The sequence below is a fragment of the Podarcis muralis genome, chromosome 5 (assembly GCF_964188315.1).
Source record: "Podarcis muralis chromosome 5, rPodMur119.hap1.1, whole genome shotgun sequence".
Taxonomy (NCBI): domain Eukaryota; kingdom Metazoa; phylum Chordata; class Lepidosauria; order Squamata; family Lacertidae; genus Podarcis; species Podarcis muralis.
In genome coordinates this window covers 72,682,232-72,708,074 of record NC_135659.1, presented here as the reverse complement: position 1 = coordinate 72,708,074, position 25,843 = coordinate 72,682,232, and the positions used below count along the sequence as shown (strand labels likewise).

At 45.8% G+C, this 25,843-nt stretch overlaps 1 protein-coding gene across 1 annotated transcript; it reads left to right on the top strand.

The window, feature by feature from the left end:
- The first annotated feature begins 103 nt into the window (after positions 1 to 103).
- E2F1 (E2F transcription factor 1) lies at positions 104 to 25,658 on the top strand. The gene is made up of 7 exons (XM_028734878.2): positions 104 to 1,061; positions 9,774 to 9,864; positions 11,745 to 11,964; positions 14,036 to 14,188; positions 15,341 to 15,455; positions 16,526 to 16,733; positions 20,041 to 25,658. Exons 1-7 carry the CDS (start codon positions 834 to 836, stop codon positions 20,283 to 20,285), a joined length of 1,260 nt encoding a protein of 419 aa, XP_028590711.1. The 5' UTR covers positions 104 to 833; the 3' UTR covers positions 20,286 to 25,658.
- Positions 25,659 to 25,843: the final 185 nt, after the last annotated feature.

The following is a 25,843-nucleotide window of genomic DNA, read 5'->3' as shown; positions in this document are numbered from 1 at the left end:
TATCAATCACGGCGCAGCGTCCAATGGGGAGGCGGCGTCTGCTCTTTCCCCCGCCCCCTCACCCACCCGGAGCCGAATGTTGATGCGGGCGAGCCGACCAATGGGAGCGACGGCGCTCTGCTCGTGCTGCTTTCGCGGCAAAAAGGATTTGGCGCGCAAACGTGTGCGGGGCCGGGACCAGCTGGGAACAATAACAGTGCCTGGAGCGGAGCGCGAGCGGAGCGGACGGGTCCGGCCGAGCGCGGGAGAGAAGGGCGAGAGGAGCCCGGCTCCGCGCGGGGCCACCACACAGCCGAGCGGGGCAGGGCAGGGCGGCTGGGAAGTCGGCGCTGACCGGCCCAGCGTAGGCGGAAGGGAGCCCTGCTGTGCGCCGTAGCGCCCTGCCCTTCCCCGCGGAGACCCGCGCCTTCGTGGGGGCCTCGCAGATGACCCGGGAAGCAGCCTGGGCGCCCTCCGCTCTCGGCCTGGCCGCCGCCGCCTCCTCTCCGCTCGCGGCCCTGGCCGGCTGCACCTCCGCGGGACACCATTTCCCGGGCCTCTGCCCTTAAAGGAGGATGGGGCGTGTTCCTGGCTCCCGGCCCCTGCCATCCGGCGTCTCCCTGCACCCCCGCGGCCAGGACGGTGGCCCCGGCCCGCTGACACGGCTCTGATTCCCGGGAAGGGGGAATCAAGACGGCGGGGTGGGGTGGGGGTGGGGGAAGAGGGATCCTCCGGATTTCCTGCGGTGCGTGGGGGAAGGGAGGCAGAGGAGCGGGCAGGATCAGGCCTTTCCCTCACCCCTACCCACCCCACCCAGTCTCCTGCGAGGCATGTGAGTGCCAGCGTTTTGTACCATGTCTCTGGAGGGCCTGGGGGTGACCCAGAATGTGGCGGACCTGGAAGCCCTCTTGAGGGGCGCGGAAGCCATCCATGTGATGGAGCAGCAGATCGTGATCATTTCCACCCCAGACCAGCTCTCCGCGCCCGGAGGAGAGAGCGACGCCGAGCTGCTGCTGTTCGCCACTCCGCAGCCCGCCAGATTGGAAACGGCGACGCAGAGGCCTGCTCTGGAGCGCCCGCCGGTAATGCCACCCGCTTCCCCGCTGCTGCTGGCTCCTAGGAGAGCAGCAAGCTTTGCCAGCAACGAAATGTTTTGAAGCGTAACTTGTGTATAACGTTTTTATATATATTGCACCCAATGTTCTAGGACGCTACGGAGATGGGCATATAATATAGATGCCCTTTGTTTACCACTGAATCGTGCTCCATCCTCCGCCGGGGGCATGGTGCAAAAATGTAAAAACTCTGGTGACCAACAGCAATGTGGCAATCTTTAGACTTTACACTCAGGGTAATGGAACAAGTTGCAATCTCCATAAGACCTTGTAGTTGGTTTTGCCCATATGTTGGGGAATAAGTGGTTAACTTCTCAGATTGCCTCCCAGCCACCAAATATATATATTTGGAAAATATATATATACTTTCAACTTGTTGCTTCTGTCCAGGATCAGCTACCTAGGAAATTCCACCACTGCTAAATAATATGAGAGCCGTTGTGTTAGGCCTTTCTGATCCTTTTCTAGATTGCTTATATCAGTAGAAGGACACAGTTATATCTGTGAGTTGATACAGTTTTCTTTTATTCCTATGTGGCTTTGTAAAGGCTTTCCCTGTGCCTGTAATTACAGGAGAGATGTGGGGAGAGTTTCAAGACTGTGACTGAAATAGTGCCTCTTAAACGTGGCATATGTAGCAATCTCGTAGGAAGGGCAGAGTGCTCATGAAGGCATGCAGAGAAATCATTAACTAGAAGGTCTAGGCTTCAAAATGTTACATTGTCGAACTTAACGCTGCAAGGTTGTCCTGTCTGACCTAGATAGATAGACACCCGGTTGTTGTTTTTTCTGAGCCTGGCTGCAGAACTTGCTGGATTGTGTCGAGTCTCTTCTTTCAGTGCAAGCAGCCTGCAAATGTTGTTAGTGAAGCAGCTTAACTTCCTGTTACAGGATGTCAAGGCCCAGAGTTCTGTGCAACTTGTTCTTAACAAAGACAAATGTTTGGCTTCGGCTTTGTTGTGCAGTCGCTTTCTTTAGAGCTACATACTCTGAGGTATGCAGTGCCCAGCCTGATGTTAAACAAAAGGAAGACCTACCAAGGGGAAAGCTATTGGTAATAGATTTGCCACCGCGTTGCAAAGGAAGGAAGTGGCAGGAACTGTGCAACTTTGGTTTCTGTTCTATCAGGCTAGTGTCTTTAAATGTGTGAGAGAGAAGGCGGCGTATGTTGTGCCCCTAAGGATGGGCAGACCAGTCTATTTCCAGTCCATGTCAATTGGGCATGAATTAACATGTAAGTCTGTCTCTGCATTCATCATTGCATTTCTTTCTCTTAAAAAATCTGGACGAGTTTTTAAATGCATATTTTATCACAAAACAAGCTACTTAAATAATGTTTCTATTTCAATGTAAGCATTTGAAAACCTATTTTATAATAAAATGCAGTTCTAATGCATTTCTGTACATTGTTTGAGCCAATAAGTATTGCAGAAGTGTGCAATCTGAAGGATAATTATGCTATGATCCACACATTAATCCAAGAAGTTTTGATCAAATTAGTTTGCACAGGAATTCACAGAATATCTCAAGCATTTCTATATGTCCCTTTATGTTAGGGAGCATATGCATTTACATATATACAAGAACCAATCTTAAATTAGTTTGTGGCTAACAGTTTTAGCACTGACTGACTGTGCTATGTTTTCTTACTATTGTGTATACTGGAAAAAGAGGCATGAACGCTGCAATAAAATGACACAGTTTAGGAATATTGGGACATAGTGTGTACAGAGAAATAGGCAGATCTTCAAATGGTACTGGAGATGCTGTTGTGTGAATCAGTATATACACTCTATAGTAAGGAGCTTCTATGTGCTGCATTGTTTATAGTATGACTATTGACTATAGGACTTAGAGGGTTAGTGATGAAGCATGTCTAACTAGTTGGAAGTGACAAGTACAGTTTTGTCTCTGTGTTTCTAATATATAGCATAATCACTGGTTGTAGCATGTACTAAGATGTTGATAAGAAGCTAGAGGTCCTGTTGGAAAACTGAAGGCCAAAAAAACCCCAAACCAAACCCTTGCAAGAATGCTGAATTTGTCAGAAATTTATATAAACATATTTGGTTTAAAAGAATTTGCTGGATCCTGAGATCCAAAACATGGGGCAAGCGCATTCTCTAGTAGAGAGAGTGTCAACAGAAGTTTTAAAAAGGAGCAAAACATTCAGCAAAGTGAAGCATGGGAATTTAGGCTGCTAGACCCTTTTAAGATCATGTTTAGTCTGCTTACAGCAATCTTCCATTTCCCTCCCTCTCTCAATGAACAGACCACACCATTAGTAAGTTTAAATGCTTTACCTACAAACTCCAAAGATTAGATTGTTCCATGTAGCAGCACAAAGAACAGAGGTAGAAAATTATTGGGTTTAAAAATACTTCTGAGCATACAGCCTGGGCTTGAAGCGAGCAAGCTCAGATGCGCTGCCTGGTCTGCTTCAGATGGTGGAAGAGAATGAACAAAGACACTTCACTTCACCAGACTCAGGCCTAACTGAGTCTAGGCATACAATTCTGTGGTCTTAACCCCTTCATGTGTTAACTACCCCAAGCTTGCTAGTTACATTTGATTGCAGTTTCCCACAGGATTCACTCTTCCAGATTGGTTCACTTACATTCTAAGTGTAGGAGCAGCAATTGGCAAAGAGAGGAACCTTCTTCAGGCCTTCTCCTCTGCATACATACTTCCACATTGAAGAGAGGATGGGTAGAGCCTGCTGGCCCTGTCCCAACATCCACATGTTCAGTGTGACGTATGAAAAGGGTAGCCTACACCCTTTGCGTTTGTTATCAATTGCATGGAGGTGCAACTGTGTATACATAGGCTCCTGTTTGCAGACATTGCTTTGAACCCATGGGTGTTTGGGGGTGGGGTACCAAATGTTGTGGGCAAAACCGGCAGTCACTGTCCCACATTTAGAGCATAAAGTGCTACAGTAACCCTGCATAATAATAAAAGTAGTTTACTAATGTATATCTGTCCGCCCAAACGCTTTCAGTGCATGTTTGTTACTTATTTTCTCTCTCTCCTTGGAGCTTCTTGTGAACCAACATAGCAGCAATTCAACAAGCAGAGTTTCTCCATCAACGCATCTCCATGTTGCAGGAAAATGCTGGTCAAGGAACCACATCTGTAAGGGCAACGGGAAGGCGACAGTGTAGAAAGTAGGAGAAGCCTGCACAAGGAGTTTGACTAGGGCAATAGTGCTTTCCCCCCATGTCCCCCAAGGTAAAGGTAAAGGGACCCCTGACCATTAGGTCCAGTTGTGGCTGACTCTGGGGTTGCGGCGCTCATCTCGCTTTATTGGCCGAGGGAGCCGGCGTACAGCTTCCGGGTCATGTGGCCAGCATGACTAAGCCATTTCTGGCAAGCCAGAGCAGCACACGGAAACGCCGTTTACCTTCCCGCCGGAGCAGTACCTATTTATCTACTTGTACTTTGACGTGCTTTCGAACTGCTAGGTTGGCAGCAGCAGGGACCAAGCAATGGGAGCTCACCCCATCGCGGGGATTCAAACCACTGACCTTCTGATTGGCAAGTCCTAGGCTATGTGGTTTAACCCACAGCGCCACCCGCGTCCCTTGTCCCCCGTGGTAGTTGGGGGTCAAAAGAACCCCCAGAACAACATACAGGGAGGAGAACAGGGGTGTTCTTTCTGGCCAGCTGAAATGCTTGTGCTGAGGCAACGATTGCCATAGCACTATGTTGAATTCCTACCATATACTGGTGCTTATACAAATAAACACACAGGGGAGCAGGGACTACCTGCCCCTCCAATCCCAGTTGAAAGACATGAGGTTGTAAACCTGGTCTCTTTCCCTGCCTTCTCAGTTGGGTTGGCTTGTCAGAGATTAAGTGAATGGAGCCAGATGCTTAAGGGACTTACTGTCCTCTGTAATGAGGCAGCTGGCAACAAAACATGGAGCCATGGTTGCCCTTGGCTATATTGTGTGGGATCCTCCTCCTACAACTGTCTGCTCCTGGAGAACTGAAGCTGCTGCTGGAGTTGGCCAGTGCAAGGGAATTGATGGTTGCAATTCCTGTTGCTCTTTCCCAGCAGGCAGAGCAAGGGAGGTGATGCTCACAAAAGCTGCCTGCATCCTCCTCCCACAGAGGCCCTTTTCTGTTGAGAGGGGCCTGCAGTGGGCGGCCGCTTTACAGTCGGTTCTTTGTTTTAAATGTTTGGGTCGGGAATCTGTAATGAGCCTTCACTTTGTGTTGTCTCATTGGGGTGCCTGTTGTTCAGGGCAGGACTGAAGATGTCTGGTTTCCCCGCCCTGTTGGTGCTGCTGTATTCAAGCCATGTAGTAGGTTTGAGGGCATGACCTTTGTGGTTGCATGGAGGATGCCAGCACCCCCAGAACCTGAATTTGCTCAGTTTGCAGGGATCTGTCATTTTGGAATGGAAGCGAGGAAGGAAAGGCTGTTTTTTAAAGGCTGTTCCAAGTCAAATCTTGAAAAATATTTCAAATCCCAAGGTGTTCCACTTTTCAGTTTTGGAGAACCAACATTAGGCTTTCTAGGCCCTCAGATTTGTTCAGGGTTTTTAGATGCCACACCTTCTAAGTTTGCAGAAACTCAGATATAATAGGCGCCAGAGGCTTTTCAGCTTTGCTAGGCTGGAATCTTATGGACACTTTGACTTTAGCGCCTCTCTTTACAGTGGGCAGAAACAAATGGGTTGTATACAACGCTAGACCTACTCAGAGTAGACCTGTTGAGGTTAATGAAGCTAAATTAGCTGTGTCCTTTAATGTCAGTTGATCTACTCTAAGTCAGACTAGAATTGGCTACAAACCATGGCCTTGTAATTGATTTGTGTCACCTTGAGGTTATTTTTCAGGGTTCCCTACTATATGTCATTGCTGATGTCATTGTTTGATTTGAACCCTAAATTTGTGTCTCTTAAAAAAAAGCCCAACAACATACAAAATTATTTATTTCTTATTAATAGTCTCTTGCTACAAAAAAGTGTCAAAGTAATATACTCTTCCCGGCAAAGCACACAATATCAAATTTAAAATAAACTGGAACATAAAAAGAACATTAGTAACTAAAAGTGCAAATCCTGGAACAAATGCCTTGGCAAAAAAGCCAGCGCTATAAAACATTTTCTAGCAATGCAGTTAATGATCAATACAAAATCTTTAAAGTAATATATTGGTAGGCAACCAGGGGATAATAAACCCACATTTTACCACAAAATGCACACTTATGCCCACCCTCCAGCAACTGATATACACAACCATGTGGATGTGACATAAAGGATGGCAAATCCACCACAGAGTCAGCATAAGCCAAGAGAAGAACTAACCATTTCCATTTCATACGGTAATAGCAAAGGATACGTTACAAAAAAGGCCACGGTGCACCAAGACCTGCTTATGGCCACACCGTTAATGTTAATCCAGTAGCAAAAAAAGAGGAGACAGCCTACACTGCTCTCTCATCAAACTGCCAGCGGTTGTGGCTTTGTAATGCATCCTGAAGCACACTCACCTGGCAACAGTGACGCAGTGCACTAAATCCTCTGGGTTGTGCAGCACCAAAGTCTCAGCCACTCACTAGGCTTGATGTTTCAGGCATCTTCTCCAAGTGGTTGGAGAAGACGCTCCTCTATCGCCCTTTCTCTCCAGCTGTTCTCCCATCTCTGCCCTGTGCACTGGTGATGCACCAACCTGGGCTGTATGTGTTAGTAGTAATAATAATAACAACAACAAGAAGTTTAGTAATATGTTTCCTGTTAACATAAAAATACTATGGACACGGCAATCTAGAAAGGGGAATGCCTGGGTGCAAGATTTCATTATGACATAAATGTGCCTCAGGTTGACAGGAACAGGAAAGCACATTCCCAAGACCAACCAGGTCATGCACATTAAACATAGTATTCTTTGGGACAGAATTAAAAATTAAGCTCCGTTGCTGAAAGCGCAAGTTCCAACTCTCACCCCATTTAAAAGGCATTCTTGGCATCACATGTGAAGGCATCCACAGGGCATGTCTACTCTGCAGACCTAAACTGGTTTAATTGCTATAGCTTCCCACCCAGGGCCCCTAGAAATTCTGGTTTTGCAACGAGACAAAAGAATTTCTAATTCATGCCGGATTCATGCTTCCATTTAAAGTGCCTGTACCTGAGGGATTCATTCAGGTATGGCCAACATTTACTCCTTAAAGCATTTTTAGCATGCTGCGAGTACTTCTGCAGTTAACTGTAAAGCACTCTATAGAAAGTATTTACTTGCAGGATGCATGAGAATATACTTCCTTTAGTAAGTAACACCTTCGCCCCCACCTTCGTCTCGTCATTTGTTCTTAGCTGCTGGGAAAGAAGCAGTCTCTTTCTTTTATCAGTAGTTGGACAAGTGGAAGCAGTGGAATTTGACCTGATGATTGCTTCAGATCCTGGAATTGCCAGGTGAGATCTCTCAGCGTTGCTGCTCCCTGTAGCCAAGAAGCAAGCTGCTCACAAGTGTTTCAGGCCTTCATCGGAGACAGAATAGTGCTGGGGTGAGCCTCAATCCCGTTACTAGCCTCCCATGTTAAAGGGAAGAAAGCATAGAGACCATTCCTGGATAGTAAAATGGAACAATTAATAAATTGAAGCCTTCAGCCGGAGTTCAGTTTGGAAAAGAATTATCTCTCTTCCCATAGGGTGGTTCTCAGCAAACACCAGCACTGGAAAACAAAAGAAAAAGCTAGATGGTAGGGTTATGTTTGCGGCTATGCCTAGTGTATTTCAGTCATTGGCAAAAAAATGCAGATGGTATTTTATATTTAAAACTTCGTCTATCAAGCCTGTCTTGTTAACTGTCCACAGGCATTGCGGATTTCCTAATGCTTCCTTTCAGAAGAAGCAAATAGGCTTCCAGAAAGCGGAATGTCCAGGCTTGCATTTGCTTTGCTCTCCAGCTGTTGTAATCTCTGGGAATGGATAGACCTGAGGATGCAGTCTTGTTGTGTGGGGACCTATGAGCTGTGCGGAAATTGTACCCACAGAATAAACTAAAAGATGGGCTGAAAGGAATGGAGAAATCATTCTGTCCTTATGGTTGCAGACTGGCAACCCATTTCAATCTAATGTATCATCTTCTTGATAGTTACTCTTCTTAATCTTTTATCTACCTATACTTGCTGCAAAGCTTTTCTTTGTAGTGGTCATCCTTTGTAGTTTCTCCGCTACCTCCTAACTAATTTCCATCTACCTCCTTACTAATTTCCAACTATGTTAGCAATCATTTAATAAGGTTGAGTTGGAAAAACAGGATAATGTTGTAGGATGTTATCTTAACTTAATGACAACTTAATTTGTTGAAGCTTTGTGTCTGAATCACCGATTAAAGAGAATATGACTTGTTGCTTCTCCCAGTTTTAGGGTTGTCTGTGGAAATGTCTGCTACCTCTATTATGGGACTGAGGAGTTTTTGGCCCTCCAGATGTTGTTGGACTGTAACTCCCAGTAGTTTCATCCAGTATGCACAATAATCAGGGATGACAGGAGCTGTAGTTCAGCAATATCTGGAGTATCAAAAGGTTCCTAGCTCTGCTCTGCTAGTATGACTTCTGGTCTTCTTCTTCTTCAACACATCAGGTTGAAGCAACTTCTCTCTCCCTCACTGAAACATCCCAACCAAGTTGGTTGCTCTGTAAATAGTAACTAGTGGGATTCTCAAACCAACATATTGCAATTGTGCTGTCCTTATTGGATTTTTGTTTGTATAAAAGGTCCTGCATCTTTTGCTCATTGCTAGGCAACCTCATGGAGATTTGTTGTTTGTGGAACTCTAGTGGATTATGTGATCAACTTCTATTAGGTCAGTACTTCAGGTCTCTGTGGCCCAAGATCTTGCCATCTCTTACTCTTCTGTTTCAGGCAAGAGGTATGGAGTTACGAGAGCTTAAAGGTTTATCAGTTGTTGGTGTTGATGACTGAAATATCACTGATGCTTAGGTTCATTGAAATAATACCTGAGACTTGCAAAATATAAGCTCTCCTTACTCCACACTTTGAAAAGAAGCTGCACAGAAGAAAAACTAAAAATACGCCATGACCAGAAGGCCCTATGTTGCTGAGTTGTTGATCATGAGCAGTGAATAGTTTGGACAGCTTCCTAAGCTTTTCCTTATTCTGGGCAATAGTAGCTAGAGTGCTTGTGGATGGTTCTTGGTAAGCAAGCTTCTTGTCTATGAAAAAAATAGCAATTCCAATTGCACAATTTCTTCACACATTACTTTCTGCTATGGTTTTAGACAGTTTTGGTGATGTCTTAGGGCTCTGTTTACAGTTGCAGAGAAACTATATGACACAGCCTTTGCTGTATCACTTCTGTTTGGAAGTGGGAGACTCTCATAATAAGAGCCCAGCTGGATCAGGCCAAAGGACTAAGTAGCCCAGCATCCTTTTTCCCACACTGGTCAGCCAGATGTCCCTGGGAAGCTCACAGGGAGGACAGGAAGTCAGTTGCTCTCTCCCAACAACTGATAATTCAGATTGTTAATTCATAGTGCCTTTGAACATGGAGATAGCACATAGCCATATAGATTTCGTCCTGTTTTTCAAAGTACTCTTGGGCTCTTTCTGCTTCACAAACTGTTCCTTGTTTCACTGCATAGCTGAAATGAAATTACAGCTATCCACCAACCTATTGCAAATCTCTCTCTCTTCTGTTCCAGGTAAAACGAAAGCTGAACTTGGAGACTGACCACCAGTACATTGCAGAGAGTGTTCATGCAGCCCGAGGAAAAGCGAAAAACCCTGTCAAAGGTGCTAGTGGCCAGAAGGGAACCCTGTTGCTTTTAATCAATCCACAGATTTTTCAAGATTTCCTTTTCCCAGTAGTTAAACAGGGCAGGACTTGCTGTTAATAGAGCAGCCTGAGCCTAGAAGGCGGCTGTGGTGCTTTTGGGTGGAAAAATAAGCAATTACAAGCCTTGTACATCATTGGGGGGGGGAGGTTGGGGGGTAGCCATTGGAAACAAAAATGAAGTGATCCCCCCCTTTAAAAAATAGTTATTTTTATTTTGGCAACTTACATACCCCTTACCCCTTAGTTACAATCTTCTCTAAGCAATGTACAGGTAACCCAGGTAACCCAGCCATACATTAACGATAGAGACATCAATTACAACTATACAATCAGATTTCGGTTAAAATGGTACAGAAATAAGTGCAAGGAGACAAACAGCTGAAAGACAGAAGTGAAAGAACCACTACAAAAGAGACAAATGGAGTCAGGGGAAAATAGGAAACCAACTATGTCGTTGTAAAAATCTGAAAATCCTAATAAATGATCAATAATAGTAAGTGCTGAAGCTGATGTTTGGCACTAGATTTAGAATCCTAGAAATCTGAGCATTCCTGGGTTGTTGTTTTTTTAAAAAAAAGAAAGAAAAAAGAGCAAGTTTCTCACAGAATTGCAGTTCTAGAAGGGACCCTAGTCCAACTCCCTGCAATGCAGAAATCTTAACTAGATCTTATATGGCAGGTGGCCATCCCACCTCTGCTTCAAAACCTCCAAGGAAGGAGATTTCACCACCTTCCCAGAGAGTCTGTTCCACTGTTGAACAGTTCTTACTGTCAGAAAATTCTTCCTGATGTTTAGTCAAAATCTCCTTCCTTGTAACTTGAAGCCATTGGTTTGGTTCCTAGCCTCCAGAGCAGGAGAAAACAAGCTCGTTCCATCTTCCATGTGGCAGCCCTTGAGACATTTGAAGATGGCTATCATAGCTCCTCATTTCCAGGCTAAACATATCCAGTTCCCTCAACTGTTCCTCATAAGGCTTGCTTTCCAGACCTTTGATCATCTTGATCTTCCTCCTCTGCACACGCTACAGCTTGTCAACATCCTGATTAGACTGTGGTGCCTAAAACTGGACACAGTATTCCAGGTGTGTTCTGACCAAGGCAGAATAGAGTGGTGCTATTACATCCCTTGACCTGGACACTGTACTTCTGTTGATGCAGCCAGAAGATCATTCACTCTTTTTTTGCTGCTGCATCACCCTGTTGACTCATGTTAAGCTTGTGGTCCACCAAGACCCTTAGATCCTTTTCTTGTACTGTACCTAAAAAGCTGTGAAGATAGACATGAAACTATGTTGGCCCTGGCATCTGACGTCGCTGAAGGTGAAGGGGAACTGGGTAGGATACTACAGGGGACTGCAAAACTCTTTGCTTGCCTTACCTAAGAAAGTTTTCTGCTCCTGCTAGCAAGAGACAAATACTCGTGCAAATCAACCAGAAGACATGGCCAGTTCCTCTTTTGGTTGCAGTGTAATTGGTGGATGGATATCTTTCAGACTGTAGACTGATTTTTATAATGCACCTTAATGGGTCTGCAAATCTTTGCTTTTCACCATGAGCCCCTGCCGCCTCCTCTGCAAAACCCTTGGGTTAACGGGGAGGTCTTGCTGGAGCCCTCTTTGAGAAGCCACAATCTTTATATTTTATCTGGTGCCTCGGATAGCAGAATTCAAGGCATTGGGGGTTTAAATTCTGAGCCAAACAGCGGTAACTTGGGGAAATGCTGCTTGATTTGTGATGCAACCAAGCATCATGAGCTGGACAAGTTCACATTCCAAGCCATGCAGTGGCAAACCTTCAACAACGTTGCTAGTTGTAATGAAGTCATCATTGATCCTCAGGGGTGAAGTCTCCTGGAGAGAAATCCCGCTATGAAACCTCCCTGAATCTGACCACCAAACGTTTCCTGGAGCTGCTGAGCCAATCGCCTGATGGTGTTGTGGATCTCAACTGGGCTGCAGAGGTGTTGAAGGTGCAGAAGAGGCGGATCTATGACATCACAAATGTCCTGGAAGGTATCCAGCTGATCACCAAGAAGTCCAAGAACCATATCCAGTGGTTGTAAGTAGAATGTCACCTGTTCTTTTGGGTTGCCCTATTCTGATTGTATTGGTTTTCCGAATTTCTCCTGGCCTTAGGAAGTAACCAACCTCTTGCATTTGCTGTAGGAGACTTGCCTGGTTGTCCTTTTGGAATGTGTCTCTTAGGAGAAAAGCCTTTGTCTTCATTTCTTTTGTATGAAATGAAGGTTGGCATGGATAAGGCTTTCTGTATTGCGCAAAATTAATAGGGTAACACTTGAAGATGAGAGTGATAACTGTACTGGACTTAATACAGCTCCTTTTGTTAATAGTTCTCATTTACAAGCATTCTTCTGTGAGTGAATGTCATCACAAGGACTATATATGGAGTCAAAGGCTTAAAGAAACAAAAGACTACATCAAGAAAACTTGAACATGGTGCCAGAAAAACAATTCGGCAATCTATGTAAACTACAAAATGAAATGTACATACTTTATGGAATGTGCGTAAAATGTGCTGCTTGTCATAGGGATGGGCAAACAACTTTGCAGGGCAGTGAAATCCCATCTCCTGAACCATTGGGAGTCCTGCTGTAGAGTGTACTTGCACCTCTGCTCCATCCGTGCTTTTGAAGCTGCACCAGTATTTATTATTATGATTTGAATAAAATGTGCTTTCTTATGTATGTTTATTGAGAACCTAGCCTCTCACTACAGAAAGGTCCTAGTTCAATATTGGAGCATCTGCTTTGCATGGAGAAAACCCCAGGTTCAATTTGTGACATCTCCAGGTAGCACTGGAAGAGGTGTCTGTCTGAAACCCTGGAGAGCCACTGCCAGACATTGTAGACAAAACCAAGCAAGATGGACTAATGGTCTGATGATATAAGGCAGCTTCCTTTGATCTTATGACAAAATTAAATGAGGCTTAACTCCCAAGTAACTGTGCATAGGATTGCAGCAAACCCCATGGAACGAAATGGGACTATCTTATGTGTAAATGTGGCTAAGATGATGCTGTTAAGCCTGACTTAAGCTAAAAAAAAACTGCTCTTCTGTCCTTTTGAATATGTTTTATTCCCCTCCTGCACGGAAGAGATGATCTTACAAAAAAGCCTGCATATATAATGTAATGCATGAAGTGTGGCATGAATGTGTTCATCTGCAATGTATGCTTGATCCATGCCATGCTGTAGAAAAATGTGTGCTACCTCCCATCCTGATGCGCGGATTATTTGAAAGTGGAGAGATGGTTGTATATAAACATTCACCAATGTTAAATGAATAGCAGATGAAAAGTAGTATTGGATAGAGTTGACCAACTTTCAGAGTTGGTCCAATGTGACTTCCATGTTGCTGCACCATAAAACTTCTAAAATAAGTACCTGGGCATTCACTAACCCTGCACTGGATCAGTTTTGACAACAACAACAACAACAACAACAACAACAACAACAATTTATTATTTGTACCCCGCCCATCTGGCTGGCTTTCCCCAGCCACTCTGGGCGGTTTCCACAAAGACTAAAAATACACTAAGATGTCACACATTAAAAACCTCCATGAACAGGGCTGACTTAAGATGTCTTCTGAATGTCAGGTAGTTGTTTATCTCTTTGACATCTGATGGGAGGGTGTTCCACAGGGCGGGCACCACTACCGAGAAGGCCCTCTGCCTGGCTCCCTGTAGCTTTGCTTCTCACAATGAGGGAACTGCCAGAAGGCCCTCGGTGCTGGACCTCAGCATCCGGACAGAATGATGGGGGTGGAGACGCTCCTTCAGGTATACTGGGCCGAGGCCGTTTAGGGCTTTAAAGGTCAACACCAACACTTTGAATTGTGCTTGGAAACATACTGGGAGCCAATGTAGGTCTTTCAAGCCCGGTGTTATGTGGTCTCAGTGGCCGCCCCCAGTCTAGCTGCTGCTTTATGGATTAGTTTTAGTTTCTGGATCACCTTCAAAGGTAGCCCCACGTAGAGCGCATTGCAGTAGTCCCATGTGGGACCATAGAACATGCTGTCTGTTCCTCTTTTTAATATGCTCCCTGATGTTAGGAGACAGCAGGTCGCTGATGAGACTGTTCCACCTTGACTTGCCCTGTTTCCTGTAGGGGAAGCCGGACTGCTGTGGGGAGCGCCAGCAAGAGCCAGGGGTTGGTGAAGGAACTCCAGGATCTTCAGGCAGCAGAACAGCAACTGGACAGCCTCATCCAGATGTGTACTACTCAGTTCAAGCACCTCACGGAGGACCCAGAAAACAAGCAATATCCTTTTGTGGAAGGTGGAGGGGAGGTTGGGTGCTTTTATCAGACCGGAAGATGCAGAGTTGGGCTCCTAGCAAGCAAGTCCTAAAGCACTAACCAGGTGCAGCAAGAGTGCCTTCTTCCAAAGAGGTAGTTGCACCCCTGACATTCCAGGACTGGGTGTTGGTGTTTTAATTTGTACTTACCCACCCTGTGAGCTAATGGAAAATCCCTACCTGGCTGCTGGTTAAAACACTGCATTGTCAGTGGAACGGAGAGCTGTGTGAGAGCGAGAGAAGGGTGGCGTTGAGTCAGTCAGATGTTGCTAGCTGATTTTTGCCTGGCAGCTCTGTAGCCGAGCCTGTTCCTGATAATGCGACTTGGATCCCACCCTCTGTGATGGGTGCAGTGCCGCAAATGTGTCACAACTGTCACATTTAACTCAGTTTCAACGTATTCCTTTGCAATCCATTAAAGTTTGACCGGGAGGCACATAGCTCATCACCAACACAGCCCACACTTTATATATAAGCAAGTGGCTTTTCTTCAGGAAGTAGCTGAATTGATTATCTTCATGGTCCTAAGGATTAGGCTGATGGACTTGCTGTCCATTTTGAATCATCCAGGTGATATCAGAGAACAATGTGGAGCAGAAAATCGCCCCTCACTGTCTCCCAAAGTGTTAGCATTCTTCTCCAAGAATGTATACGGTTAACAAGGAATTGATTGTAATGGAGGCTGACACCTGTGTGAAGCCATTATAGTGCAGAATCCACTGGGAAATTGCACAAGCAGACACTGTGATGCTGATCCATGGATGTACAATGTCCATGTTTGGAAGGCAGAGGAAAAGGTGCCCAAATGTTAATGATGCTTTAAAAATAATAATAATAATATGCAATTTTACTGGGGGGTGAGGGTGGGTTCTATTGCAATAACAAATGATTTCTTGCTGTGTGGAAAAGCTATATGTGCCATCCCACACTAAAGCAATTTTATCATTTTGTATCTTCCCCACAATGTTTGGTAGCTGAAGGATACAAGCATATTATGCTGCGTTCAGGAGAACAGTGGGAGTCTTTGTTTCCCAAAAGCTAGTGATTTGGGCTTGGTAACTTAGTGCTTAGCATGTAGTCTGTCATCCTTCTCCTGGCAAAACTTAACTGGGCACACCTCAGCTTACGTGACATGCCAAGATCTGCGCAGCATTGCAGACCCTTCTGAACAACTGGTGATGGTGATCAAAGCACCCCAGGAGACGCAGATGCAAGTCTCTGACCCGGCAGAGGTAACTCTTCCTGGTCGCTACAGGGCCATTGTGCACAGAATGCTTTCTGCACCAGCTCCTGAACTGGTCACTCCCTTTACAGGAGTCTGTGGTGACTGATCCAGCTGTAGCCAACCCTGAACCAATGGTATGGCTAAGAAATCCAGTCTTCAAGAACCATAGGCCAATAAGGATCCTTTCTCGCTTGCCTATCCAAGGCAGGATTCTCCATGCATCATACTGATCCCAATCATGTCATCTCCAGTAGACAGATCTGGAGGCAAGAATTGGAAATACATTAAATAGTTCATGCAGCTATAAGCTGTATGGAAGCGTGGAGAGGGGGTAGCCAGTAGCTTCCCTTTAACTGGATTAGCTGATAATGGTGAGTAAGAATCAACATTCATTCACTCACAGAGCCTTGTTAATACAGTGGTACCTTGGGTTACGAACTTAATTCATTCCAGAGGTCCATTCTTAACCCAAAACCTCCTTAACCTGAGGCGCTCTTTCATTACTGGGGCCTCCCACACCACCAGTGCATGATTTCCCTTCTCATCCTGGGGCAAAGTTCGCAACCCAAGGTACTACTTCCGGGTTAGCGGAGTTTGTAACCCGAAGTGTTTGTAACCCAAAGCATTTGTAACCCAAGGTACTACTGTAATAAATTGTTGACCTCCAAAAAAAGGCAGCTCAGTGAATGTTGTCTCCGTCCTTCCAAATACAATTGGTGAGCTAAGGGGGAAATTCCCATGGACGTAGTAGACAATGTAAAGCTAATGCTGCACATTTGGGGGGTAGTCCTTCTTGGAAAAAGTTACTGCTCTATTATTTAGCCCCTGTTAGTTAGAGCCAAGAGTAGTAAGACTGTGCATAGCTCCCCCAATCCAATCCAGGTTTTGTAAAACCCTAATTAATCCTAATGTCCACCTGTTAATCCCCACATCACTGGAATATAGGTTAAGTTCCCACCATGTTTTGACCATAATCTCTTCTTCAGGGGAACAAGCTAGTAGGGAGATTTTCCACTACAGAAAACTATTCAGTTGTGTAAATGTCTCCTCAGATGTCCACCTCTTCTTCTTTTCCAGGCTTTCCAAATTGCTGTGAAGAGCACCCAGGGCCCAATAGATGTGTTTCTGTGCCCAGAAGAGAGCTCTGGAGTCTGCAGCCCCACCAAGAGTCCATTGAAGGTGGCTTCCGAGGAACCTTCCCCAGGGTCTTCGCAAGCAGCAGCAGCTCCTGCACTTCTGCGTCCCTCCCAAGAAATGAACTCGCCATTGCTGAGTGCAGACCAAGGTATGTGGATGGGGGAACAGGGCACTTGAAGGTTGCTTTGGAGCATGTTGTGATTGGAGGCTGTATCAAAGCAGGTCAGGATCTGAGCCTGTAACGTCTCCTATAAGAGTGTGAGAATTGCCTTGCTTGGTCTGACCATGACCCATCTAGTCTGGGTTTCTGTGTACAGCTGGGCCCAACCAGGTACATTGAGAAGCTTGCAAGAAATCCATGGTTATGCTGGCTGTCCCTTTATTTTGTCTGCAGCAGCTGATCGCCAGCCCCATCGCATCATAGGTCATAGAACAGGATGCAGAGTGGAGCGTGGGAGCAGTTTGGGGGCTTGCAAGGGCAGGCTTGGTTTGTGGACTGGGGACAGATCATTGGTACACAAACACAGAAGATAATGTATTTTCTCCATATGAACTGACCTAGACCCTGTGCCCGGCAACTTGAGAACGGGACTTTTCTGCAATGGCTCTCTGCTTGTGCTCTCCCCAGGGAGACTTGCCTAGCGCCTTTGTTGCATCTCTTTAGGTGCCAGGCAAAAACATTCCTCCCCTCTCAGGCCTTTGGCTAATTAAACAAGACCATAAACTGGTGTGGGTGGGTGTGTAATTGTTTTTGTTTGTTACTATGTTATGTATTTTTGTGTTTTTATGCTGTAAACCACCCTGTGATCCTTGGATGAAGGGCGGTATAGAAGTTTTATTATTATTATTATTATTATTATTATTATTATTATTATTAGTCTCCCTCCCCCCATGATTAGATACATCTTCGTGTTGAAAGCTGTAATAGGACGTAAGATTTAATTAAAAGGAATGTATTTCCAGACCTCCAGTAAAGGATCCAGCCTAGATCTCCACCAGGGATAGGAAACCAGTAGCTCTCCAGATGTTGCTGGACTCACAACTCACACCAGCTCCATCTAGCAATGATCAAAGGTCAAGGATGATGGGATTTGTAGTCCAGAAACACCAGGAGGGTCACAGGTTCCCCTTCCCTGATCTAGACTGAAACCCATTCACTTGAGAACGATATGCTAGGATCAAAAGCATCATTTTTGTGTGGACCTTCATCTTTCTGTGCTGTGTGTTGATTCCTGTGCTCCCCATCTTAGCATTCCCTTCTCATAACTCAATAGATTTCAGCCACTCTGGTTTTCTGATGAAAAAACCCAGAAGGGTCTGCCTAGTGTAAACTCTGTTAGCAGCAAGAGATCCAAGAATTCCTCTCTGTCCAGTTGTTTAATCTAAAACCTGCTCACCCCAACTTAATAGGTGGAGTTGCGTGGAAAATATGTATTTTGTGCCTACTGAAGTCTCCGTATAATCAGATCAGGAATGTTGGGTAGGGCTTCAAGTGGTCAAAGGGGAAACATTCTGTTCTTCCTCTTTCCCTCCTGGCCCTACCCAAGCATTACTGCACACACTCCTAATGCTGGGCTTTCCTTTCCATCACCCAGATATACGAAGCTGCCTTATACCAAATCTAACTCTGTACTGTCTACACTGTTTCAGGCAGGGGTTTCTTCCTAGCACACCTGGAGAAGGTGGGCATTGAGCTCTGGCCGTTCCCTATGAGAGGCTAATCTCAGCAGGTTCCTTGTGCTTTAGGCCTGATGGTTCGCTGTGGCTCCTAGCGATGGTTGACAGGCACTACTAGGGCAGCTGCGCTTAAAGGAGGAAGTATCCACCCTAACCTTTCTTCTAAACCTGGCTTTTGCCCACACTTTCCCTACTTTTCCTTGCCTGAACTGACCTGTGGCATTTTGGAAGAGATTTCTGCCTGGAAAGAGCAGAACACAGTCTTAAACATGCCCTTTTCTGTCACGGTGGCCTCTCTTAAGAAGCTACCATAATCTCATCTGCTTTGTTGCTGGGCTCCAGGTTTCCTTTTTCCTTTTCTTTTTTTGCTGAGCCACCTGCCTTCCCCATGGCGGTGACAAAGCACAATACTCAGCCTCGCTTGTGATGCTGCATGCAGCAGCCTGGGCTGGGGTTCCCTGCCTATGGGCTGAGTAGAAGTAAGACCGCAGGCTGAATTTCTGGGGAGGCACGTGGACAGACAATGTGGCAAGGAGGTCGGTGTCATGACTCAGCAGTTGTGCCTGGTGCCTTTGTTTCATAGAATCATAGAGTTGGAATAGACCACAAGGGCCATCGAGTCCAACCCCCTGCCAAGCAGGAAACACCATCAGAGCACTCCTGACATATGGTTGTCAAGCCTCTGCTTAAAGACCTCCAAAGAAGGAGACTCCACCACACTCCTTGGCAGCAAATTCCACTGTCGAACAGCTCTTACTGTCAGGAAGTTCTTCCTAATGCTTAGGTGGAATCTTCTTTCTTGTAGTTTGGATCCATTGCTCCGTGTCCGCTTCATGTGTTGCCTCTGCTCAGGAGGGCTAGATAAGGAGTCCATAGGCATATTAGGCGTATCAGAAAGGCACTGACAAGGTTTGGAGTGAAGGTTGTTCCTCTTTTGCAAGTCTCTGACAGGGGAGACTGCAAGTTAAATGTGGCTGCGTACACACACACACACACACACACACAGAGAGAGAGAGAGAGAGAGAGAGAGAGAGAGGAGTGGAAGATGCACTGCCAAACTTAAGTACCAGATGATCAATGGCCACAGTCGTTGTGTTCTGTCTCCACTGAATACCAGTGACTGGGGCGAATGTTATGGCGCTCAAGTTTTGCTTACAGGCTTCCCATAGGAATTTCCATGGGAAATAATCATCACTGGCAAGAGTAAAAGCTTTTAATTTACTCAGGCCTTTGGGATATAGGGAGCATTATCACTGACTCTGCTGCTGTCAGTTGTTCAAACTGCTGCTGGTGGTGTTCAATTCAGTTCTTGTTTTATTATTGCATTTATGTTGTTAGCCGCCTTGTGCTCCTTCAGGAGAAAGGGCAGGATATAAAACCGATGAGCAGGAGTCCAGTAAGTTGCTGCATGCACAGAACGAATTTTGTTCGTGCAGTAACACTCTCCATGCCCCTAAATATTCTCTGGAGGGTTGGAGGAACCCTAGAACAGGTTTAGGGTGAATGCAAGAAGTGCACGGCGAGGGAGGAAAAGAGTGGGGTAGGAGACATCCCACTGCACGAGCAAACTTTGTTCCTCACACACATACCCCACTTAGCGCTATGTTGAATTTCGTTCAGTGTAATGAAATGAAATAAACGGTGGGCAGGCACCATGTGTTGCCTGAACTGACCTGTGGCATTTTAAATGCATGCTTTAAAAGTTCAAGAGAAGTTGATTGTGGCGTGATTAAGAAATAGAAGTAATGAATGAAACCCATGTGTTTTGTCTTTTGCAGAGCCCCTGTTGTCTAGGGAGAGCGCGTTGCCACTGAAGTGCCCTGCAGATGACGTGAACCTCTCGCCACTGGCGTCCGTGGATGCTTTGCTCCAGCAGGGCAAGGAGGACTTCTCAAGCTTCCTACCTGCCGAATTCATTGCGCTTTCGCCGACCCAGGACTATCACTTTGGGCTCGAGGAGGGCGAGGGCATCAGCGAGCTCTTTGACTGTGATTTCGGAGACTTGACTTCCTTGGATTTCTGAGCGTCCTCAGGTGGGGTGGGGTGTGGAGCGCCACTCAGCTGGCCCTGCCCCACCATGGGGCATCCTCTCAGAGCTGACGTCTGAATGTAATCGCAAGGCCAGCTGCAGCCTCCTCGGCCGATGTGCTGCAGAGAGGACTCCAGGGGAGGAAACAGAAGGCAGCAGTGGCCGGGGTGTGATTCAGTTCTTGGCTTCCTGTCGCCAGCCGCCACGCTGCGGCTGAAGAAGGTGGCTGTGAAGCTAATGGCTGCTGTGAATGTTGCAGGCCCCTTTCTGTGGCCTTCCAGTGGGCCTGCTGCGTCCAGGCCCATAGTAGTAGTGTCCAGGGCCATCTTGATTCTCTGGTGCCATGTTTTGACTCTATAGGGGCAGTCCTAGTAGTTAATGCTGTTGCCCTAGCAACAGCTAACTTAACTCTCGCTCAACATTTCCCCAAGTCCTCACTTTAAACTGAATTTTGCTGTGGGCAAACCACCCCACCCCGTGTCAGCTGTTTATCGCTCCTTACTGTGAGCAATTTCTTCTCTTGCCTTGGAAACTGTGACAGTCAGAAGAGTTTCTGAGAACACGCGCTCCTCCCTCCCTTCTGTTAGCAAAGCCTCTGGGGTGTAGGGCAGTAATGGCCTGGATATTCATTGCGAGAGGGGCACCTCTCTCTGCCAGCCAGCTGTGGAAGAAAAAAAGGCAAGAACAGTACTTCTAAGTAATAATTGGTGATAACCTGACACCCCATTGTCCTACAGACCAGGTCATTCTGGTTGGCTGGCATTGAGACACCAACAATTTACAGTTTGAGGATCAGAGGTGATGGGGGGGGGGGGGAGTTCTTTTTGCCGGCAAGGTGTAAACCTGAGATTTGTAATCCTGTAGTGAAATAATGGCCATTTTGAGGAAAGGAAGCCAAGTGTGTAGAATTGTGCAGGATGGCGCTGAGGGAACCTTTCAGTAATTTTTTATTTTTTGGGGGGTGGGGGGAAGCTGCTCAAAACTAGTGAAACAAAATAGATAATCAGATGTGCCTGAAGAGTTGCTTCTCCCCCTTAGTTGTTTTATATATATATATACTGGTTGCAAAAGAGAAGTGAATATAAGGAAGCCAGGAATGACGGGCTGAGTTGTTTCTGGATATTAGCCTGGGGCATGAGGTCCTACTCATGATAAAGCTTTAAGGAGGATTCTATATAGATTATTTATTTATTTTGGGCTCCCCACACCTCACCTTTTTCCTCCCCCCTTTTTTTTTTTGGAAGGCCTCTGAGTCTCCCCACCTTCGTGTGTAGAAGAAGTTCATTTCTGGGGATGGGTTCGGTGCGACTTTTTTTTAAAAAAAGAAGTAAGTTAGATGGCCATTGAATTTAGCTGTTTCTTCTCTTTTGATGAGCAGAAGGCAGGAGGGGACGGTGATTAAGGTGAGGTCAGCCAAGAACGTTTTGCTTCATCAGGAGAGAAGCAAAATGTGGCTCGCTAGTCTCCAGAAAGGCAAGGAATTCTGTTTCCTGGCTGTGGTGCAGTTAATAATGTAAAGCCGTATATGACAAATGCCTTTTTTTTCTTCTTCTTCTTCTTCTTTTTTTTTGCTTGGAGACCTGTTTGACCCTCCCCTGCGAAGCAAAAGGCGTGAATACTGACTGACCTTCAGTCTGTGCACTGCCCGAACATCCCCCCTCCCCCTGTGCTAAGCACTATGGGGTTTTCTCCAGAAATCATGAATTCATACTATTTATTTATTATTTATGTGGGCTCCATCCAGTGTTTCTGGAAGGTTAAAGGGCAAGTGAAGAGGAGACTGCATGAAGTGGACCTCTGCATGTCCAGGCATGCAGGGAAAGACGCCATATTGTATCCTGCTAGAATAGCTAGCCTAGAAAAATGAGGAATGGAGGAAGAGAGTTTGAGAAATGAGTAGCCGGCGTGTTGTAGATGAGCTGTTGGGGTCTCGTAGGACGAGGTTGCTCTTGTGTCCCATCCGTGTGGTGGGAGGTGTGGCTGGTCAATATTGTTGTGCTGAAATGCTATTTATTGGTAGAAAAACGAATGGCAGGTTCATCTTGTACAGGAATACTCCGTGTTGAGGAGGAAGGGAAGGGAGAGAGATACAGCGTTAGTTACAGGAGTCTGAGGAAGGACAAGCATCATCCTGGGCTTGTCCATTTTGGTAAGTACCTTCAGTTGTTGGGAAGCAAGGATAAATCGAGTGAAACCTTATAAAGAGTGTGAATGTTGCCGGCTGGATAGCATATGACAAGGCAGCTCTCGGTGCTGTCCCCTAGGTGCCTTCCTTTTTCATTAGCCTAGCAAATTTCAATTACCAGGACTCACCAAAGTGTCCCCCTGCTTTGTAAGGGACCCTTGCTTCACAAAAAAGGCAGCTGGGTGGGTGGGTGAGTGTGTTTGTGTGCAAAGCTTTATTACTCAGCAACGTGGTGCCTGTAGGCATTCTTTGTGGTGTCAGTACATTTGTGGAACAGCCCTATCCATTTGGGCTAGTTTTATAAGAAAAAAGAAACTGTGTATGCCTGTTAGAATGAGAGGGCTACGGACCCTGGAATGCATCATGGCACTGGGTCGCACATAGCCTAAAACCATGCTGGAAGTTGTTCTTCTGTCTGAGGGGGAAAGTAAGAACAATGCCTTTTTGAATTAGGCTTTTCCTGGCTGCCATAAACAGAAAGGTTCTTTAGCCCTCCTTAGGTGTTTGGATTGGGAGTATTTAGGTCACATTCACGCCATGTTTTTAAAGTACCACAATACTACTTTGCATAGTCATGGCTTCCCGCAAAGAATTCTGGGAGCTGTTTAAAGTTACTGAGGAGACCCTCCTTATTCCCTTCCCATGACTACAATTCACAGAGTCCCCTTCGAAGAGGGATTGAGTGTTAAACCCCACTCTGAGAACTGCAGCTGTGTGAGGGGAATAGGGGTCACCTAGCAACTCTCAGCACCCTTAACAAACTGCAACTCCCAGAATTCTTTGGGGGAAGCCAGGACGGTTTAAAGTGGTATCATACTGCATTAAATGTATGGTGTGAATCTGGCATTAAGCTTTGTAGGGGCTGTGAGTGTTGCCCTCTCCTCTTCCAGCCATTGTTCATTCAGAGTTAAGGTGTGTAGGGATTCTAACAGTGGGATGCAGTTCGAATACCTTCCATTGGTATCTCTGATTTCCCAGGGTTCCCAGGTGCCTGGAGGTTGTAGCTGTGTCTTACTGAACATGGTTAGAATCCCCCCATAGGTCCTCTGTGCAAAAATGCACAAAGAGTAGATGAGGAAAGGGCAGAGGCAACATGTACATACCTCTGCAGAGTATGAGCTCTTGGACGTTCATCCACGTGCCTGAAGATCCCTTTGCTGGAATTGGACAGCCCATGATTTTATAAAGGAGGAGACACATACTGCCAGTCAGGCAAATATTATGCCTGCAACATGTGTTCTTCCCTCCTACTGTGTAGGTCAAAGTAAAGCTGAAACAACCAATACAATAACCATCCTGTGCCTAGGCTCTGTAGTCATTGCAAAAGGAGAAGCAGCTAACTCTCCTAGCCGTCTGGTCCCCTGCTAGTCCGTCTTGAAGCAAATGTTAGGAGTTATATTTTCCACGGAAAATACACACGCACACGAACACAGACACATGGGTGCCATGGTGTGTTATTTTAAATATCTACCATTTTCTAGTTCAGATCAGAACTAGCATTGCAGGACTTGGATCGCTTGAGCTTGAGCTACTTTCCTGTGCTACAGCTGTCCACAACTTGTCGCCTTCTAGACGCTTTTGGACTACAACTCCCACCATCCATGTCTATGAGGATGATGGGAGTTGTAGTCCAAGGCAACAGGTTGTGGGAAGGCTGCTCTATTAGGTTAGGTGCAGAAGACTCAGGTCTGATTATCTCTCTTCATTAAGACGTGGATACCTTCTAGGGAATTCTGTTCCTTCTCAGCAAAGGCCAGTGCTTAGACCAACAAGCTGTTGCCATAATGTGCCACTGCATCCAAATGGCTTGTTGAGATGAGCTGTTCCTCTTGGTGTGCCTGTTCCATGTGCTGCTTTGCTGTTCTTGGTGGGGACGGTCCTTTTCCAAGGGTTTGCCCTGTTCCTGACTCAGAGCATGTTCCCTGATTCCTACAAAGTGCCTGATGTTTCCATACCATAGCACGTTTCAGAGGCCTTTTGAGGTTTTGATACACTTAATAAACTTTTCCCCAAACCGGTGATTGCAAAAGCCAGGAACAAACCAGTATCATAAAGCATCCTTCTGTTTTATTTATTAACCTTACATCCACTCTTCCGCCCAACATTTGCCCTGTTGACACTTCTTGGTTTTGCTGATGGAACCCATTGGTTGTCGCCTGGCGAAAAGTTACGATGAGTAGCACAAAGGAACAGCACCTCGCAGCCTGTGAGATGTTGGTGTGTGCCGTGCAAGTTGATCTTGCATGGTGGAAGAGTCATACTGTGTGTGTGTGTGTGTGTGTGTGTGTGTGTGTGTGTGTGTGTGTGTAATGCATAAAGTTCAGCAGAGCCTCTTTGGTTGAAATGGTGGCCTATAGGCCTACAGAACTTTCAAGGAGTTGACAAGGGGGAAACCAGCCACTTAACTGTAGTGCTTAATATGTATTTTTGGGGATCCAGGTAAACTCACGAATAAAAGAGCTAATGAATCAGGGGGCTGTTTTGAGAAAAGTCCTATATCTGATATTCCAGGTATCTTGAATTTAAGCATGGATGTCTAGCTACAGAAAGTTCTACTGGTATCGACCCGCGAACCTGTTGTGTGAAGTGGCAGCAGATTGGGGAGGGGGAGGAGGATGGGAGCAGGCTCTCTCCCTCCCTGTTTTTTTTCTAACCCAGATGAGAGCACTTATAGAACACATATACCAATAGCTTTGAAAAGCCTTTATTTACTGGAGCAAAGAAGTAAAAGCCTAGATTGTGTATGATTCTTCTTCTCCTTCCAGTACGTCTCAGTTACTACTTCCAGTGAAAAGTATGGGCAAGTTCAAGTAGAGATTGGCTTTTGTCATGTTGTTTTATTAAAATTGGAAGCACAGCAGAGGAGAGAGGGTGTCTTCTGCCTCGGCAAGAAGGTGTATGTAGTTTGTCTTGGAGGTGGGTGCTTAATGCATTTTCAGAAAGCGATGCCATTCAGTTTGGGCGGCTAAAGGTTGCTGGGATATTGTGGTGGTTCTTAAGGATTGCACCTTTTCCTGTAAGTGCCAAGCCAGGAACTCTGGGTCCTTCAGCAGCCAAGCACCTAAGTGCATTGCAAAAACTCCAGCAAATCCCAGTGCCTGAACATTGAGGGCAATGCACCTCTGTGTGCCTTGTTCATTATCTGTGCTTTTAGTTTTAATAAATACTTCTACTTCATTTTCTCTTTGCTCTGCAGTGTCTCTTGTTGTGATTTTTAGAACCCTTGGTGACCTCTGTGGGGGTATTTTAAATAAAGCCTTTTGTCTCAAGAGAGGGCTCCACTGTTCTGAACACCTCTGGGTTCTCTGCTGCATTCAAAAGTTCATCTGCGGAGTGGGATGTCCAAACACAGATTCAAAAGATGCGC

Excerpts from the sequence above, each read along its gene's own strand:
- E2F1 (XM_028734878.2), top strand. The coding sequence starts at position 834 with ATGTCTCTGGAGGGCCTGGGGGTGACCCAGAATGTGGCGGACCTGGAA. Across the intron at positions 15,456-16,525 it reads AAGTCTCTGACCCGGCAGAG|GCTTTCCAAATTGCTGTGAA; the intron begins GTAACTCTTCCT and ends CTTCTTTTCCAG. Across the intron at positions 16,734-20,040 it reads ATTGCTGAGTGCAGACCAAG|AGCCCCTGTTGTCTAGGGAG; the intron begins GTATGTGGATGG and ends TGTCTTTTGCAG.